This window comes from Salvia splendens, chromosome 4 (assembly GCF_004379255.2).
Source record: "Salvia splendens isolate huo1 chromosome 4, SspV2, whole genome shotgun sequence".
Taxonomy (NCBI): Eukaryota; Viridiplantae; Streptophyta; class Magnoliopsida; order Lamiales; family Lamiaceae; genus Salvia; species Salvia splendens.
In genome coordinates, this window is record NC_056035.1 from 12,628,614 (window position 1) to 12,646,573 (window position 17,960).

At 35.9% G+C, this 17,960-nt stretch overlaps 3 protein-coding genes across 7 annotated transcripts; 1 reads left to right on the forward strand and 2 right to left on the reverse strand.

Moving 5' to 3' along the window:
- Positions 1–640: 640 nt before the first annotated feature.
- On the forward strand, positions 641–6,302 carry LOC121798636 (casein kinase 1-like protein 10). 2 transcript variants are annotated; one of them, XM_042197733.1, is made up of 15 exons: positions 993–1,254; positions 1,367–1,502; positions 1,584–1,624; positions 1,950–2,019; positions 2,520–2,668; positions 2,763–2,858; positions 3,146–3,216; positions 3,309–3,370; positions 3,488–3,551; positions 3,681–3,765; positions 4,261–4,387; positions 4,497–4,570; positions 4,650–4,707; positions 5,164–5,294; positions 5,728–6,302. In XM_042197733.1, exons 2-15 carry the CDS (start codon positions 1,427–1,429, stop codon positions 6,004–6,006), a joined length of 1,383 nt encoding a protein of 460 aa, XP_042053667.1. In that variant the 5' UTR covers positions 993–1,254; positions 1,367–1,426; the 3' UTR covers positions 6,007–6,302. The 2 variants fall into 2 exon arrangements, with proteins under 2 accessions (XP_042053666.1, XP_042053667.1); XM_042197732.1 differs by having other exon boundaries at positions 641–1,502; positions 4,497–4,564.
- Positions 6,303–6,405: 103 nt separating this feature from the next.
- Positions 6,406–9,891, reverse strand: LOC121798637 (vacuolar protein sorting-associated protein 2 homolog 3-like). Of its 4 annotated transcripts, XM_042197734.1 has the most exons (11): positions 9,655–9,891; positions 9,468–9,512; positions 8,992–9,026; positions 8,867–8,917; positions 8,663–8,767; positions 8,496–8,567; positions 8,223–8,294; positions 7,837–7,917; positions 7,015–7,050; positions 6,844–6,899; positions 6,406–6,642 (listed from the first exon to the last, which is right to left on the reverse strand). In XM_042197734.1, the coding sequence occupies exons 1-11, from the start codon at positions 9,686–9,688 to the stop codon at positions 6,594–6,596; spliced, it is 636 nt and encodes a 211-aa protein (XP_042053668.1). In that variant the 5' UTR covers positions 9,689–9,891; the 3' UTR covers positions 6,406–6,593. The 4 variants fall into 4 exon arrangements, with proteins under 4 accessions (XP_042053668.1, XP_042053669.1, XP_042053670.1 ...); XM_042197735.1 differs by lacking the exon at positions 8,992–9,026 and having other exon boundaries at positions 9,655–9,889; XM_042197736.1 differs by having other exon boundaries at positions 8,867–9,274; positions 9,655–9,885.
- A 1,015-nt stretch (positions 9,892–10,906) lies between these two features.
- On the reverse strand, positions 10,907–13,727 carry LOC121800440 (60S ribosomal protein L14-2-like). The gene is made up of 5 exons (XM_042200016.1): positions 13,612–13,727; positions 13,434–13,535; positions 11,559–11,688; positions 11,364–11,476; positions 10,907–11,080 (listed from the first exon to the last, which is right to left on the reverse strand). The coding sequence occupies exons 1-5, from the start codon at positions 13,612–13,614 to the stop codon at positions 11,024–11,026; spliced, it is 405 nt and encodes a 134-aa protein (XP_042055950.1). The 5' UTR covers positions 13,615–13,727; the 3' UTR covers positions 10,907–11,023.
- Positions 13,728–17,960: the final 4,233 nt, after the last annotated feature.

The following is a 17,960-nucleotide window of genomic DNA, read 5'->3' on the forward strand; positions in this document are numbered from 1 at the left end:
GTTTCCAGTTTTTTTGCTCACCCCTAGTGGCGACGAGGGGACTACCGGCGGGGACGACGAGGGTACTGGCGGCGGGGAATCCGAGGAGTGAGACAACAGTTTTTTTTAACTATGTACTTTTTTAAAATAATTATGTTTGTTTTTTTTTGTACTATGTATGTTTTTTTTAATAAAGTGATTGCAATTTCTCCGTATTTGTGTCGAAATTTTAATTTCGTAAATTGTTTAATTTAGTGAATTTGTGAATTTTTATTATTGTGGGAAGTCCGTCGGGATGTCCTTGGGGATGTCCGCCACTGTGCAGTGGGAAGTCCTTATGACGTGGCAGTGCATTGGGAAGTTCTTATAATGTGGCAGGAGGTGTTTTTGGGATGTCCGCGAGGATATCCGCCGGGACATCCGCACCACTGAGGATGCTCTTATGATTGCCATGAATTTAGTTGATTATGATGTTGCCATGAATTATTGTGATCAATTATTTGATTTAATTTTGGTATTACTTGGTCAAAAAGAAATGTCCTAATTAAATAGTCACTTTGATGGAAAGGGCAATAATTGTTTATATTAGGGTTTGTATCTCTCTGCCTATAAATATAAATGTAGTGATATCATCAAATCAGAACACATAAACTAAGAAAAAGAAAAAAAACAAATTATTGGAGTTAGAGTTGCACCAATCACCTTCCGGTATTGATCATCAAGATAAATTTTCTATACTATTACCTTCATGGTTATTTACCTATTTATATTCATTTTTGAATATACAGAAGATAATAGTTTCCATCATAGCATGACATTAATTCATCCGGTTCCTTTTATTCGATTGTAACACATACTCTTTTAGAAATTGCCAAACCATTATGTGAATTCTTCATTCTAGAAAATGGAAACATGGGTTTGAAATAATTAGAAAATGCTAGTAATACTAGTATGGTTTGTTTCCCTGAATTCTCTCCCTACAACTACACTACAATCAATCATTAATGTTTGCATGCTCTCTCTCCCTATCCCGCGCGCAAATTACCGACTACACGTTATCCTCCATCCCTTCCACACTTTTCGCTCGTTTTTTCTCCATCCTCTCCACCTTCCTCGATCAATGTATCTGCTGTAAAGATTACGAACATCGCCTCCTCATATCCCTGCCGCTTTTTGATTTTGGCATTTTCGCACGGATATGATCAATGCGATCAATGCCAATTGCTGCTATTTTTTACAACTAGGGCTTCGGCTTGGGGTTCCAGGGATGTAAACGTAGGTAGCCCTGAGGAAAAAATAATTATTACTCCTACTATCATTATTTTTGTTGGTGTTACATTTTGTCAGGGCGATTTAGCGCCAACGGCGTTTGAAATTCGGGGTTTAGGTTGAAATTAAACAGATATTGGAGCTGGTTTTTATCTGGAGCTACTTAATCGACGTTGCCATGGATCATGTTGTGGGTGGAAGGTTTAAGCTTGGGAGGAAAATTGGATGTGGTTCATTTGGTGAACTCTATTTAGGTACTCGATTAGTGCTTCGCTTGGTTATATTTCCATTTTGTTGAGGAACTTGTTCCTTCAATTGAGTTTTTCTCGATGTAGGTGTGAACATACAGACTGGGGAAGAACTAGCTGTCAAGCTGGTATGTTTTATTGTTTAATTCACTATTCTTCTTATTATACCTGCCCGAGTTTTATGAAGAGTTCGGAGCATAGCAATCTACTAATTGATTATTTACATCTGACTTTTTAATCAGCGCTATCCAGTTATTCGTTTTATATGTTCTTTCTTCATTATCATTCTCGAATTCAAAATTTTTATCTATTTTTTTTTACATTTAACTTCTGACTAGTTTAAGCTCTTTATTGCTCAAGTGTGAGTCGTTTATTCAAAAAAAATTCCTATGTTACTTCTCTATGACACTTATATTATGTTATTTCCTGTTCTCTAACATCTGTGATTACCAGGAATCTGTTAGGACCAAACACCCTCAACTTCACTACGAGTCAAAAATTTATATGATTCTACAGGGAGGAAGTAAGTGTCTCTATCCCCCCCCCCCAATAAAAAAATATTAAGATAAAGTTCAGTTTGAATTACTTGGCTAGTTCTGATTGACCATAATCTCATTAGCGGTTTAGTCTTAGAAAGTGGAAGTCATGGTGTTCACCCATTTGCACTTGTCTAGATATATGTGGAGTACTAAAGAATTCATAATGATATGTCTAATGTCTCTGAGTAATTCTGCCTCACATATTTTATAATGTTCATTTAAGATTGGTTTAAAAGTTCATTCACCTTCCTTATGGCCATCTTGTCTGTGTCCTGAGGAGGATATGATACTGTAAAGGACTAAATGGAATGTGATCTTTTGTTGGTTTCGCTCTACACATGTTTGCTTTCTTTTATGTACAAAATTTTGTTGTCCTGTCCTTTTATCCCTTATTTCCCCGAGTCTTGAGGTGATACTGTAGAAATATTCTCTTCTGAGCATGAGTTAAATGAAATTGAGTCTGTTGCCCTATGTTTTCATGTAGCTGGCGTACCCAACTTGAAATGGTTTGGAGTTGAGAATGAGTATAATATCATGGTCATAGACCTTCTGGGACCGAGTTTGGAGGATCTCTTCAACTATTGTAACCGGAAATTCTCCTTAAAAACATGTTTAATGCTTGCTGATCAATTAGTAAGATGATTTTTTTTTTGCAATTCACTTATCAAACTTGCGGTTATGGCTATAAACTTGTGCCATAATGTCTAATTTTATGGATGGATCTTAGATTAATAGAGTGGAGTACACACACTCAAGGGGATTTCTTCACCGTGATCTTAAGCCTGATAATTATTTAATGGGCTTGGGGCGCAAAGCAAACCAGGCATGTATTTCTATCATTCTTTGGTTCTTTACTATTGTTTGGACTATTCGATACACAATGATTAATGAAATTTGACAATCGTGGTGTATTCAACCTAGAGCAGGCATAATCACGGATACTAGATCACTTTTCAATACCAACATGAACTTCCAGTTTTATCAATTTCATTCTCCAGCTTTCTATTTGTTTTTTCAATTCATTTGACCAATTTTATTTTGTGACTGAATTTGGTGAGTGTTGCTGGGGCATGTACCTTATTCTTCAATGACACTGGTTTTCATCTGCAGGTTTACATAATAGACTTTGGTCTTGCTAAGAAATATAGGGATCTCCAAACTCATAGGCACATACCCTATAGGTATATTTGCTTTTGTAATATCTGTGGCTGTGTCCCGATTTAGTTGTTGCATCTGTTAACTTGTTGAATGTACCTCTTAAATTCTTATCCAGGGAAAACAAGAATCTCATCGGAACTGCTCGCTATGCCAGTGTTAATACACACCTAGGGGTTGGTAAGTGATGAATCATTAGAGCACTAGTTTACTAGTATTTCTGTTCAATATGGTCCCCTTGAGAATGATTGGATATAATATTTTTGTAAGCTGCTTTGATTCTCCTGTGCTTGGCAGAGCAAAGCAGAAGAGATGATTTAGAGTCTATTGGTTATATCCTGATGTACTTTCTGAGAGGAAGGTTGGTTGACGGCGATCCCTACCTTTTTTTTTGTTTGCAGACATTTCTACATGTTAGGATGATTTTTTTTTGCTATTTTTTACAGTTGTTGAGATTTTGTGTTCCACACTTACATTTTCTTTTTGTTAGCCTTCCCTGGCAAGGACTTAAAGCTTGTACCAAAAAGCAAAAATATGACAGAATCAGTGAGAAGAAAATGTTGACTCCCATAGAGGTACATACCATAGTCCATGTTGGCATGTTTGGTCCTTGTTTGAAATGCATGTCCTCCAATATTAAGTGCTGAGCTAGAACCCCAAATTTGCAGCTGGAATCTTAATATACTTGATTTATGAATCAGATTTAGTTGTTCCAAAGTTACTTTATTGAGTCAGCTGTTTCTTTTAATGCCTCAGTATCCAAAGATCAGCAAATTAATCCACATCAGTTTTTTACATTACTGCTGCATGAACCCCTTTAGTTGATTTAAGCAATTTTAAGTATCTTGGAAAAGAAAGTCAGAAGAAAATTATAAAATCTATACTCAGTTCAAGTAAGTAGATTGAAGTTTGATACATCATTGTTTTCCCTGATCTTAAATCGTAAATCCTGTCTGACATTGTCATCTTGGTCCATGACTATAAAGTGTCCTCCATTATTGGTTTTTACTTTCGCGAATTACATGCTACTAAGTAAATAAAAAGGTTCAGTTCATGTGCAATTACTGCAGGGACTATGCAAGTCATATCCATCAGAGTTCGTTTCATATTTTCACTATTGCCGCGCGTTAAGATTTGAGGACAAACCAGATTATTCTTACTTGAAGAAGCTCTTTCAAGATTTATTTATTCGTGAAGGTAATGGATACTTTAAATTATGCAAGGCTGTTCTGTATATGCTCTAGCTTAAAAGTTTCTCCTTGAGAATATTGTAATTCAGCCTGAACTGTTGTAAATTTTCATGCAGGATACCAGTTTGACTATGTGTTCGATTGGACCATATTGAAGTATCCTCAGATTGGTTCTAGTTCCAAAGCAAGGGTTAAAGTTGCATTTTTTAATCTTTATCTGTTCTTTCTTTCCAGAGTATAAATGAATAAACTGGTGAATTTGCTTGCAGAATCCGTCTGCCAATGCCATTGCTGGAACCTCTGGTGAAAAGCCAAGAAGAACATCAGGTCTAGAAGGATTAATTCATTATTAAATTATGATCTTTAAAATGAACAAAGTTATAGGATCATACCTAATTAGTTACCGGAACCCTTTGTATCATGTTGAAATGTGAGTTCTTACTATTAAAAACTTGAGCCAACCTCTAGAAGTTTCTCATAGCCAAAATGCTGAAATCTGTAAGTGCTTTCATGCATAAAAAAATGTGCTTGTTTGGTCGTTATCCTTTAGTTCTTTCTGTGAGAGAAAGAAAACCACAGTCCTGAAACTAAAATGATATTGTTATCATTATTCAGAGATCAAAAGTGTAAAAGTGCATTATGCCAAATAAAAAACATTGGGGATTCTTAAGAGAATTTTGAATTTTATGACCAACCAATTCAGTTTCGTATTGAAAACTTTTTATTGTTTGCATCCTATTAGTAGTATCTGATTGTCGTTGTATATCGTTCATTTATTTGCAGTTGGGCAAGATATGAAAGACAGATTCTCTGGTGCAATTGAAGCTTTTGCTAGGAGAAATACTTCAGCTGGTCGTCTTGGTGAACCTTCAAGACACAGAACACTAGAAGATGTTCATTTATCCAGGGATGTGGTGTGTTAATTTTCCCTTCTAAGATTCTTTAAGGCGTACTTACTTTGGATGATAGCAGATAGATAAACATAACATAAGCTAATCTACCATATACTTTGATGTATCAAACAATTTTGAGCTTGTTTGACAGTGTAATCCTTCAAATACTCAAATCTAATACTCTCTCCGTCCCCTAAAAATAGAATTTTTTTCCTTTTTGGTCTATCCCCAAGAAATAAAAACTTTCTATTTAAGGAATTTTTTTCTCTCTAATGAAGTGGGACCCTTTTTCCACTAACACACTTTTCTTTTTCTCTCTTACATTCCCAAACTTGCATTAAACACCGTGCCATTTCAAAAGTTTCTATTTTCGGGGATGGATGGAGTATATTGTCAATATACATCATTTTAAAGTGACTAAGATGGTTGTGTTGTGATGTGTTGATTTCTTCAGCAACTTGATATAGAAAGAGGGCGTGCTGCACGAAACGTGAGCTCTACAAGGAGAGCAGCGGTCATTTCAAGCAGCAGACATGAGAGCTCATCGCTTGAGGCTACTGATGGGCGGTCTAGCAGATTGGTATCAAGCAATGGTCGTCTATCCAGTACAACGACACACAAATTTCTGCCCAGCATTGAGCCGAAGCCATCAGCTTTTTCACGTGGTGCAGCGGCAGGCACTGGCTCTCGTGATGACCTACGAAGCTTTGAGTTCCTCTCATCAAGGAAATAGCTAACTGAATGATGTTTTTCATGCCTTCCATCTGTTTTAAGGAAAGATCATCGCTCCATCCCATTCTTGTAAATGTGCCCTCACCTAATCTTCTTTTGGCGGTATCTACTCTCCATGACTTTTTTTTCCCTTCTTTTTCATATTTCGAGTTGTCTGTTGTAAATGCATTATATGCTCATCCAAGGAATTGATGGGTGGGAATTTTTCATTTTTCTAGAGAAAATAGCTGTATTAACTTCGTTCATTGATTGGTATGGATATATTTATTTACCAAATTAGTAAATAAACGTCATCTAGCTAGTGGTGTCTCCTTCCAAGTATATCCAGAATTAATGCTGTTTCTGTTTTCACTAAACTCCAATCCGAGAGAGAGGCTTCAAGAATTTAACAGTAAGACACTAAAACAGAACTTGATGTGTGTGTATATTATAGAATATAGTACTATGTTTTAATGTGCTCACGCAAAAAAATGTAATGAAGGGTCAACTTATAGTTTTAAGAGGGAATCATGTACAGAAGATATGATACAGGAAAAATTCAAGATGCACCACGATGAATTCAGCAAGATCCAAAATATGCTGCAAGCTTTAATTCCAAAGTGCTGCTAACCTCTTCTCTAGTTCATCCATGCGCGAACTACACAAGATATGCAATATATTACAATGTACATACGTGAGGGAGTCCGGAACTGCAACTTGAGCTCAATTTTAGAAACAAAGCATCGAAAACTGGTTATAGGCCCGTATTTAACCAAATACAAAGTGGAATATTGGAATCTACATAACAGAGAAAAGATCAACATGCTTATCAGAGAGCTAAGAGAAAATAAAGAGATACCTGTCAGCCTCCTCTGTGTTCCTTCCAGCAACTTTTCCTTTTGGAGCAGCTGATAACTGCCATGATAGAAGTAAACAATTAAATTGTAAATCACATTGCAAAAGTATATACAACAGTTAATTAGGCTCCTTGAATAAAAAATAAAAAATAAAAAAAAAACAAATCCCTTACCTGTGAGGCAACATCGACACCAATTTCGTCTAGCACCTGGAAAAAAAAATTATCATTCATTAACTAGTAGTAAAATCTACTACAATAAGAGTGCAAGATCTGCAAATTAACAAGACCTACAAATTCAAATATCCTAAAAACAATTTTTGAAAGGTTTAAGATTGGATGTGATTAGAAGTTAAGAAGCTGATTTGGTTGGTCCATAAAAGCACTTAAATTTCTGAATTGCCTAACCCCAGAAAGAAAATTGGCTGCTTGCAGAACTTATCTACTGACAGAAATTCTATTACTCCGAGCATTGTTGCTCTCAAGGTAAGATATGGACTTCACATCCATCGGTTATGTGCCCTTCTTAGTTTTAGATGCTTACAGTATAAATTAACAAAGACATCATAAAACAAAAGGAGAGGCTGGTTCTTATGAATTTCTGATATTTGACAGAAAATTGGTCTGTTTATTTCCATTCATTCTAGTTTTGGAACACTGAAAAAATTTAAAACACATTGGTCATGTTCATGACAAATAATTTTGGGATTGCATCCTGAGATAGTTCCAAACTTAGAAGCATTTCATGCTTTTCCGTGCACCCGCAATTTCATCTCAAAGTTGCTATATAGTTCTTGTGAATGAAAAAAGTACCAAAAGAGCATATACATTTACATATCAAACCTTAGCCTATGTACAAACTAGAACATAATTTATTGAAGCAAACATATGCTTTCTCTACAAAAAGATCAATACAGATATTTTCAACCATGGAAATCTGGACATGAATATAAATATGATATGAAACCAACTCCCAGTAGAGAAGAGATAACATACTTGATTTGTCAAGTCCTCAGTGTCATCTTCAGCCTCATCATCATCAAGAACATCATCTATGGCATCTGACATCATTTCAGTCTACAAATGCAAACATACACCACAGTAAATAAAGAAGAATATTACTCCCTCCATCCCATAGTAGATGTCACATTTTCCTTTTTAGTTTGTCCCATAAAAGATGTCACATTTCCTCTTTTGGAAAAAGTTCCCTCTCACATCAATTATAAAATTATATTTTCTCTCACCACTTAACACACAAAATAATATCTCCTAAAATCCCGTGCCATCTCCCAAGTGTGACATCTACTATGGGACGGAGGGAGTAATATAGACTCGCATAAAAGGGAAAATACACTCTATTTTATGCATGGGTGAAAACTTACAGTCATATCCATTTGTGCTGATTGCTTCTGGAATTCCTGCATGACCTTCATCTGCTTTGCGGGGTCCATTTGCTGCAGACAAATGCAACTCGAAGAATTAATGGTGTGATTAAAAAGTAATCAGCCAAACTAGAAAGTAACCAACAACTGATTCTGCGTATACAATCGGAAGTAAGCTTTAGGAACAAGAAGTAAACCTTTAGAATCTTCTAGAAACTAACCACCTAAAGGGAAAAGCAACCAAAGGGAATATATCGAGATTAGGAACAAAACCTTATTCATTGCAGCCATAGCTTTACTTGCACCTTTCATACCAACAGCAACAGATGTTTGAGCAGACATTGCCTGGAAATGGACATGCCTAGTTATGAGCAACAGTGACGCGAAGTAGAGCAACTGGAAAAATAAAACATTGAACTGAATGCAGAACAAATATATACCTGTGTATGTGTTGATATACCTCTCATATGAGCTCGACTACCTTGTAATTTGGTTATCTGTTGCCGAAGCCTGATCAATTGACGTGCAAGAATTTTGGTAGCAGCCTGGAAAATGCAGGGAGAACAAGTTGTACGGAGACCAACAGGAACAGTTTTTTAAATATTACACCAGTCCTAATGCAGAGCTTTAAATCTGTTACACACCTCATTCCCTGTTTTAGCAGTTCTCTTTATCTCAGCCACAAGCTTCTTTTCCTGCATTTACGAAGCAAGCAACACTTCAATTACACGCTACAGGAGAAGAGAACTGTAAGTGTTCCTTGACATGCCTCTGATTGCAGTGTCTGAATTTCCCTCTCTACACCTAAATGATATCACAACATACCAAAAGACAATGCATAGTTAAAATATTGCCTGTGTGGCTTGGTCTCTTAAATTGCAAACACAAAGAAATGTTAGCTCGGAAAATATATTTTCAAGACATACATGTGCACCATTATGTAAAACACTCTTCATATATCCTCGAATGCTTTCGATATTGAGGTTTCAGCAATAAAATTATACTACTTCCATTCCACTTGCCTTGATGGAAAAAATCATCCCAACAAAAACCTAATTTCATTTGAACGTTTGGACATATCGTGAGCCTGGCTTGATTTGCAATGTCGCATACATTCCTGAATTTCTTTTAGTTTACGAATCATGATTATAAACACTCAAACTAGAACAGAGAAACAGTAAAACAACAAATGATAAAGCACCGCCACAAAAAAAATACACATAATTATGATGGCAAAGGAAAAACCTCTGGTTGCATGGGCCATCTCCCGCTTGCTCTCCCTAAGAGCCTCTGCAATAAACCGAATCAAAAAGTGAGGTCGCAATCGAAAATTGATGTAGTCAACGCGCAGACGATAGAAATCAAAGGGCACCAATACTCATCCAGCCCAACTGAATTGAGTGATACTTTGAGAATCTAGAGAGAGTCGAACCTTTAGCTGTAGGTTTCTTGGAGAAGATGTTCATGTTTGATTTGGTCGGAATTTCTGTCAGTGGATGATATGATGGCGCCACAATTTACCGCGAAGATCACCTCTGCCAGCCTTTGCTGCGTTTGCTCTGCTGAACCAACCACTTTAAATTATATTTTTATTTTAAGAATAAATTGACGCGTCAATGCAATTTTGTTTAATATGTACAACGCAAGGACGGAAAAAATGGAGCTAGAATTTATAAAACTGGATTGCCGTTCATTCAATTACTTATTTAGAAATAAATTTGGCCGGAGTGAAGAATATTTTATAGTACTATTGTTGTAATAAATCGAATGATGCCATGTTGGTATTACTCTTCTCATCTCCTTTCCTCCTCTTCCATTATTAAACACAATCAAAATAAATATGGAGTAGCATTTTTATACTATTAATTCTTCAATTTCTGCTAAATCATTCTAGTAATTTTTATTTTCACAACAAAAGATGTTGAATTCACCATTAGTTTTAATCATTCTAATCTCTAGCCGCCATGTTAATCCAACCGATGTCTAACGATTAAGTTCACAAACCACAACTCACTACTCAAAATTCAAAAATAACAACTGATAAATAAAGAGCTACTATATATATAACTAGAAACAATATAGAGCATGAAAGCAATAACTCTATCCGTCTATCATTAAGAATCTCATTTCTTGGCGTGGCATAGATTTTTAAAAATGGTAGAATAAATTAGTAGAATATGAATCTCACTTATATATACTTCTCATATCCAATTAAAAATAAAACGTTTTCGTTTTTGGATTGTCCCATAAAAAATAAATGTTTTCTAAAATACATATAATTCTATCTCTATTTTTTCATATCTTTTACTTTACTTTATCTTCATTAACTCACAAATCAACATTATATAAAATCTCATACCAATTCTCAAATATTTTATATTTAACAGATTAGAGGAAGTATTTATTTTAAATGAAATATGAATAGAATTAGTTAGTAGAATATAGAAACTTACTACCATTTAAAATAAAAATAAGTCCGAGACTCTTCTTTGCAAGAGGGAAATATTATGTAAAATAAAAGATTTGAACCTTCAAATCATCTTTATTTCCGAGGAAAATTTGACATGCAGGACTATTTAGTTGTAATAACTATCAAATCAAAGATTGGATTAAAGAAAGATTATGTAAACAAAAATCACAATGGAACACCGGAGTTTGTTTAAATAGCCAAAACTGAAAGTGAATTTTCGAAGAAAGAAATCTGAAATATAAATTTAATTCTCTTGATTTCCACAACAAGGCGGCTGCATAAGAAACAAAATAAGTCTAAAAAATAATAAACCAAAATCTAGAAGTACTACTCAAGCAGGAATCTCCTTCTTAAGCTTGGCAAGCTCTTGTCGAACAACACCAGCTTTCTGCAGAGCAAAGATAAGGGGAAAAGTTACTAAGCCTTAGAATGTACATCAACATAAATAGCAAGGAAAATATAGTCAATCATAAGATCATGCAACGTCGTGCAACACAAAAGCAATGATATGTTTTTTTAGCAAAAAAAGAAAAGAAAACTAAATTGAATTGGTAATTTCTTGTTGGTTTTCGTTCTTTGACATCTTTGTTAGTTTTAAATTGTAATTTGAGCAAACTCAGGAAGCACAAATGAAGATCAAAAACCATATACCAAAGTAAGTGCATAAATACCTTGATCTTGGCCAACATAAGCTTAAACCGGTCAAAATCATTGAGGGAAGCCCTCTTCTTCTGAACAATCAACTTTCTTCCCCAGGAGCTGCTTTCCCATTTACCCTTAACATCTGCAGAAATAATGCTCCAAATCAATATCAATCAATGGAGTCAAAATATTACTCCAATATTTTTTATAGTTTGAGTACTTACCAGCAGCCTCCATAGCTGCAACAAGAACCTTCTTCTTTGGCACCCTCTTGATGTCAATCTTAATGTCTGTAAGAGAAAGCCTCTTGAAGTTAATCTGGCTTCTTACCATGTCAGGGGAGTCAACCAGAGCCTGTGTCATAAGAAAAAGGACAGTAAGATTAAATGCATGTCCATTGAAAGCATTCAACACAAGTAAGGTTGTCAAATCGGGCACCCGACCCGAAATTTTCAGGTACCCGATCCCGAAAAACCCAAAATTTGCTACCCGATACCCGATCCGAAAATGATTTCGGGTACCCGGATACCCGATTCAGGTATCAGTCCCGAAAGATCGGGTACCCGATCCCAATTTTTAAAAAAATTCTTTGTTTTTTCCATATTTTGAAGGGCTCTTCAGCTTGTTGAAGCTGCTGCGAGTAAAAACTACCCACGATTTCGAGTCCCCCTTTTGCAGAGGAATCTCGATTTTCCAGCTCGAACTGAAGCAGGGTGGGTGAGTGCATTAGTGTATTGATTTTGGCTAAAGATTGAATCTTTAGCTGAAAAAGGACTGACCCATGTCAGATTTGAAGGGGTTGATGGAGCTGGAGAAGTGGGATTCCAAGTCCAGAATGGAGGATTATGAAGTCATCGAGCAGATTGGAAGAGGTGCTTTTGGAGCTGCGTTTCTCGTGCTCCACAACACCGAGAAGATGAAGTAAGAACTTTGTGTTTCAGCGGCGTTTATGGCTTTGCATGCATAATGTAGATTTTTCACTTCTTGTTCTTCATTTTGTGTATGAGAGAAGGGCATGTTTACTTAGGCTCATGAACCTATTAGAGGATACATCTTTCTTGACTTATTGTTCTTGATTTTGTCCCTGTATGTGTGTGTGTTATGTGTATCTGTTTGGAGAGAGAGGAGAGAGAGAGGGAGAAGAGCATGTTTATCTGGGCAAATTAGGATCATATTTCTCTGTGGAGGTGACTAAATTTGCCGAAATTCTTGAGGAAATTTAATTCTGTTTGCAAACTCATCTTAAGCATTGTAATTTTTCTGTTTGCTTCAGAAAATATGCAAGTGGCTGACCAAACTTTTGTTAGCTATCGGCTATGTGCATTCTATAATGAATTGACAAATTAAATAAAACATTAGTAAAATTATATATATTTTTCGGGTTTTCGGGTATTACCCAATCGGGTATCGGGTAACCCGATACCCGAAAATCCCAATACCCCATCCCGACCCGAAACCCGATTTTTCGTGTATCGGGTATCCAATTACCCGATTTTTTTGGGTTCGGGTATCCAATACCCGATGTCCATTTCGACAGCCCTAAACACAAGCAACTATAGACTAAACATCAATGTGATTCAAGAATATCAATAAAACAAATCACTTATCATCTTGTTCAATGACTATTTCAACAAATGAAACTTGAGATATAAAATAAATCTAGAATACATAATACATAATACAAACAGGATCAAATAAATACAAAACGCAAGAATACCAAATAAACGCAGTGGCAGAGAAAACATCACAGCATTTATATAAAAATTTGGCAACTATCAAAATATGGTGATAATTGACACCTATAAACCTAACAGCAAATTCAAAACTGACAATCACAGTTTTTATCCTAATCAATACAGTAAGAAGCAACCAATTGAGCTCAAGCGAAAAAATTGACATAGGTGCAAACAAAAAGAATCCATAATCTAAGTTCATTACAAGCTAGAGAAGCTCCCAATATAATAATCTAAATTCAGTACAAATTAAAAAGGAACTTCAACCAAATAAATCGCACTACATTTCATTTGCTTTGAAGAGCAATCAGCATAATTGCCGAATTAACAAAATAGAAACACAACACGCGAAATGGGGAGACGTACCCTGTTCTGGTCGATGACGTCAACGATGACGACGAGCTTGCCATAGTCCTTTCCGTAGTTGATGAGGCCCACCCTCCCGATCTCGACGTACCTCTTGAACGTCTACATAGCAGAACAAATAAGATTGAGATGAAAGAGAATAGACCAAACAAGCGAAGCAGGTGGAGAAGAAGCTTACCATTTTCTGCTGTGTGTTGTGTGATGTGGGAGAGAAGAGGCGGAGGCAGCAAATGTAGAGGTGAAAGGGTTTCTTGGGATATACAAGTGCTGCTGCTAGGGTTTTTCGATTTCAGGGTATTGGGCTTTGGGCCTTTCTAAGTTTCTGCCTCGTATAATAGATATTAAGTGGGCTTTGACTTTGGGTCAGATTTTCTACAATTCTAACAATGTTTTCTGATTTTAAGTAGTATAATAATACATTGTAATTATTATTATTATAATTAACTTCGTATATTATATTTTTAAAATACTACTGTACCGTGTTTAGTGACAGTATTTTGACAAGATAATTTTAGATTCTTATTAACAGATGGATTTGAAGCGAAGACAAACAATCTTTCAATATAGTACTAGTATTATTATAAATTTGTTTGACCATTATAGCTCTTAAAACTCAATTTTATGTTTAGAGCATCCGCAATGGTGGACTTTGACGTGGAATTCTCACGGAAGTGATGGAATTCCGTGGCGGACGTTCGCCATTAGGCCACACGCGCGCGGATACAGAATTCAGAAGAGGACGTCGCAGGTCTGCGGCCTTCCGCAGAATTCCGCAAGGAATTCCGTCCTGACGTCCGCCATTGCGTGGACTGTCACGGAATTCCGCCATAGCGACGGCGAGGGTGGCGGCGGCGGCGGGGACGGCGAGGGAACCGGGGGCGAGGAATCCGAGGAGTGAGGAGCCGGTTTTTATTTTAAAAATAATGTATTTTTTTAAAAATTAATTATGTATTTTTTTTAATGAAGTATGTTTTTTTAAAAATAACGTGTGTTCGTTTTCTCCGTATTCGCGTCGAAATTTTAATTTCATAAATTCTTTACTTCCGGAAATTGGTTAATTTGTGAATTTGTGAATTTTTTTTATGCGCGAATTCCGTCGGGAATTCCGCCACTGTGCAGTGGGAATTCCGTATGACGTGGCAGAGCAGTGAGAAGTCCTTATGACGTGGCAGAGCAGTGAGAAATCCTTATGACGTGGATGTGGGAATTCCACGGGGAATTCCGCCGGGACATCCGCACCACTGCGGATGCCCTTATCAATATTCTCCTATCTTGTAGCTTTAATTATATTGATAAAAACCTAGAATTTACTCTTTGTAGGATAAGATGATTAATCAAATCAAATTTCAACAATCCATTATAAAAAAATAGGTTCATTTAAATTACTTTTATCATTTCAATATACCATCTAAAGTAAAGCCCTTGGGCCTTACTAAATGCCTTTAAATGGTAATTTAATTATGATATGCTCAGTTTAGTTAATTGCTTATATATTTCCCTATGAGGGTTGTGATCAATTGTTAACTAATTTTTAACCATTAGATTAGGAGATCTAGTGATTATTGATATAATGCCAAGTAGATTATATTTTAAATTTAAATAATTATTAAATAAAATTAAAGGGTATTAATGTCAATTTTCTCTTATTAAAATTTTCCCAAAACTTTGAATTTACGTAAGTCACTCAATTTAAATTATTTTTTCATAAAAATATATCAATTTAAAGAATTTTACAAGGATTCTAACGAAATCTCAATTGCATATGTTCCGACGACGTTCGGATGATGGAATTTGATTAGTTTTATTTCAGTTTTCGTATATGTTGATAAGCAGATTTTTATCAACAAATACATCAAAAAATCCCAATATAATGTATGTAAAATCTCAATATAATGCATGTAAAATCTCAATAAAACTGTATTGATATTTTCGTGTACTTATTTTGAAATACTCATGTCATTGTGTTGATATTTGTAATACACTATGTTGATATAAAAAAACACAAAAATTATGATATGATAATAGAATGACGATCTTACTCTTTTGTTGATATTTTGTCTACTATTTATTGAAATTCGTAAACTTTAATCTCATCTACTCATTTTGAAATCTAATAATGAAGATTCAGTCTTAATTTTAGATTATGATACTATAAGCAATAGAAGATGACCCTTCCCCATCATTATATTTTTATAATAACACAACAAATAATATCCAAAAGGTTAGAGTGAAGTGAACATATATAAGTAGAGCATAAAAGGGCATGGTGGAAAATAAAGAAAAGGGACAAATATTGAATGCATGTTATACAATTACTACTACAGTAGTATTTTTTAAAGAACAATAAAATATTAAATGTTGAAATGATTGTATGAGAGGCTGAGAAGAACAATAAGTGGTGGCGGGTTTAGCGACATCATAGTAAAAAAACATTTGTTCCCCAACAAAAAACTTCGATGGTTTTCAAACGTGCATTAACTACCAATAATACCATTCCTTCCTCAAAACTTCGATATTTTCTTGAATCTTTGCTTGTCGATCTTAAAAGGTTTTGAGAAAGCTAATTCTAGATGTTTGTGTAAACTATTGAAAAATGTCAATAGTTTTTGTATATATTTATGTAGCTGGAGGATGAAAAAGCATAAAATTAGTATGAATATCAAAAGCATATGGCGTTTCTACATGAAACTACTTAATCTGACTCCTACATAGAAAATAAACGAAGATGTCGACAAAGATGAAGGGCATTTTCAAAGGCATCAGATATATTTCTCAAATATTTGGTAAGTACACAATCTGGATTAATTAATTTGCAATTGTTAAAAGATGTTATCCCTCCAAAATTGAATACTACTCGTATAATAATTAATTTGTATGTGTAGATGATGAGCAGCAGACAGAAGAAGACATGCAGATTGGGCTTCCCACAGATGTAAAGCATGTTGCTCATGTAGGGTGGGATGGATCTGATTCAACACCAGGAACGGCAGAACCATATGATTCCAAACCTGATAAAGACAGTTCCGATGTCAAATGGGTGTCGGAAGGTAAACAAAAATACCAAACTTAATAGAAATGAAATATATGGTTCCATCTTAAACCAATTGGTGATAGGAGCAGTGACCCATTAAAATTATATAGTAGTTTCAACCGATGTGGGATAGTTATAATATATTTTTTTAGTTTCGATTGCTAACAAAACTCTTGGGATTGTTGTAAAAAATGATTTGGTTGGTGGTTTTGACAGATACAAAGAAAGCAAAAAAAACAAAGAAATCCTCCCAAGAGAAGGAGCAAGGTAAAAAAGCGTCGCGGCGGCAGTCAACAGACGGTAATCCACTGGACGTCTATGCGAAACCCAAACGGGCCCCGAGAGAGCCATCGGATGCTAAGGCGCAGGACCCCGACGCCCCCAAGAAAGCGCGTCGGAAGAAGTCTGAAGCCACGGATCAATCCAGGCGCCGCAAGAACAGATCATGCGGAGATGTAATGGTTGATTATGGCTCCGATAGCGGCCCAGCTGGGCAGAAACAGGGATCTCAGTTGAGTGAAGACGATGAACAGAGACAAAGTAGAGGGAATTGGTGATAATTTGCTTTCAATTTTTGCATTGGTTTTTCCTTAGACTTTAGTTTTTTTTGGTTATGTTTCGTTTTTGGCTAGATAGCGGTTGAGGTGAACAATGAATGAATCTTTTTAAACTAATGATGTTGTGCAAATTAGACTTTGAATTTAAGCGCGCTTTTATGAAATTGTGTGTTTTTGGCGAAGGTTAGGAACGTCACATGTACTAATGTGCCTAATGGTTATAAATCCGTACACTAATGATGATCAACTTTTGACTCAGAGCATCAAGTGGTCGGCGGACAAGCAATAGCCCAGCCATAGCTCAGCCATGCCACATCAGCAGCACTAAATTACTCCTGCCACATCAGCTGGACAAGCAACTGGACAAGCAACTGGACAAACAATAGCCCAGCCACAGCCATGCCACATCATCAGCACTAAAAACAAATAATTAACAATCACACAAAATACGGAATTAAATTCACGACACATATACGGGAAAATTCAACAATTTCATTTAAATTTAAAAAAGGTACATAATTTAACAAAATTACATAATAAAAAAAATTACATAATTTAACAAAATTACATAATTAAAAAAACCTATCTTCGTGCAGTCCTCCGCGCCCACAACTCTTCAATTAAATCCTTTTGGAGTCGAATATGAGCAAGGCAGTTCTTCCACTCCCAATGCATACAATCTATGTTTCCTAACAAACCCGGGAACCCATGCTTCTCCCCGTGCATCTGCATTAGCTCCTGGCAGTCTTCGGGGGTTGGGCTTCGAAGGTACTGCTCACCGAATATTTCAACCACGCCCTAACAAAAATACTTCATACATTCAAGGGCAGTCGTCTCGCCGATGTGGAGGTACTCGTCCCACATGTCTGCCGTGCCTCCGTAGGCCAGCTGCCTGATTGCCGCAGTGCACTTTTGAATAGGTGTGTGCCCGGGTATGCC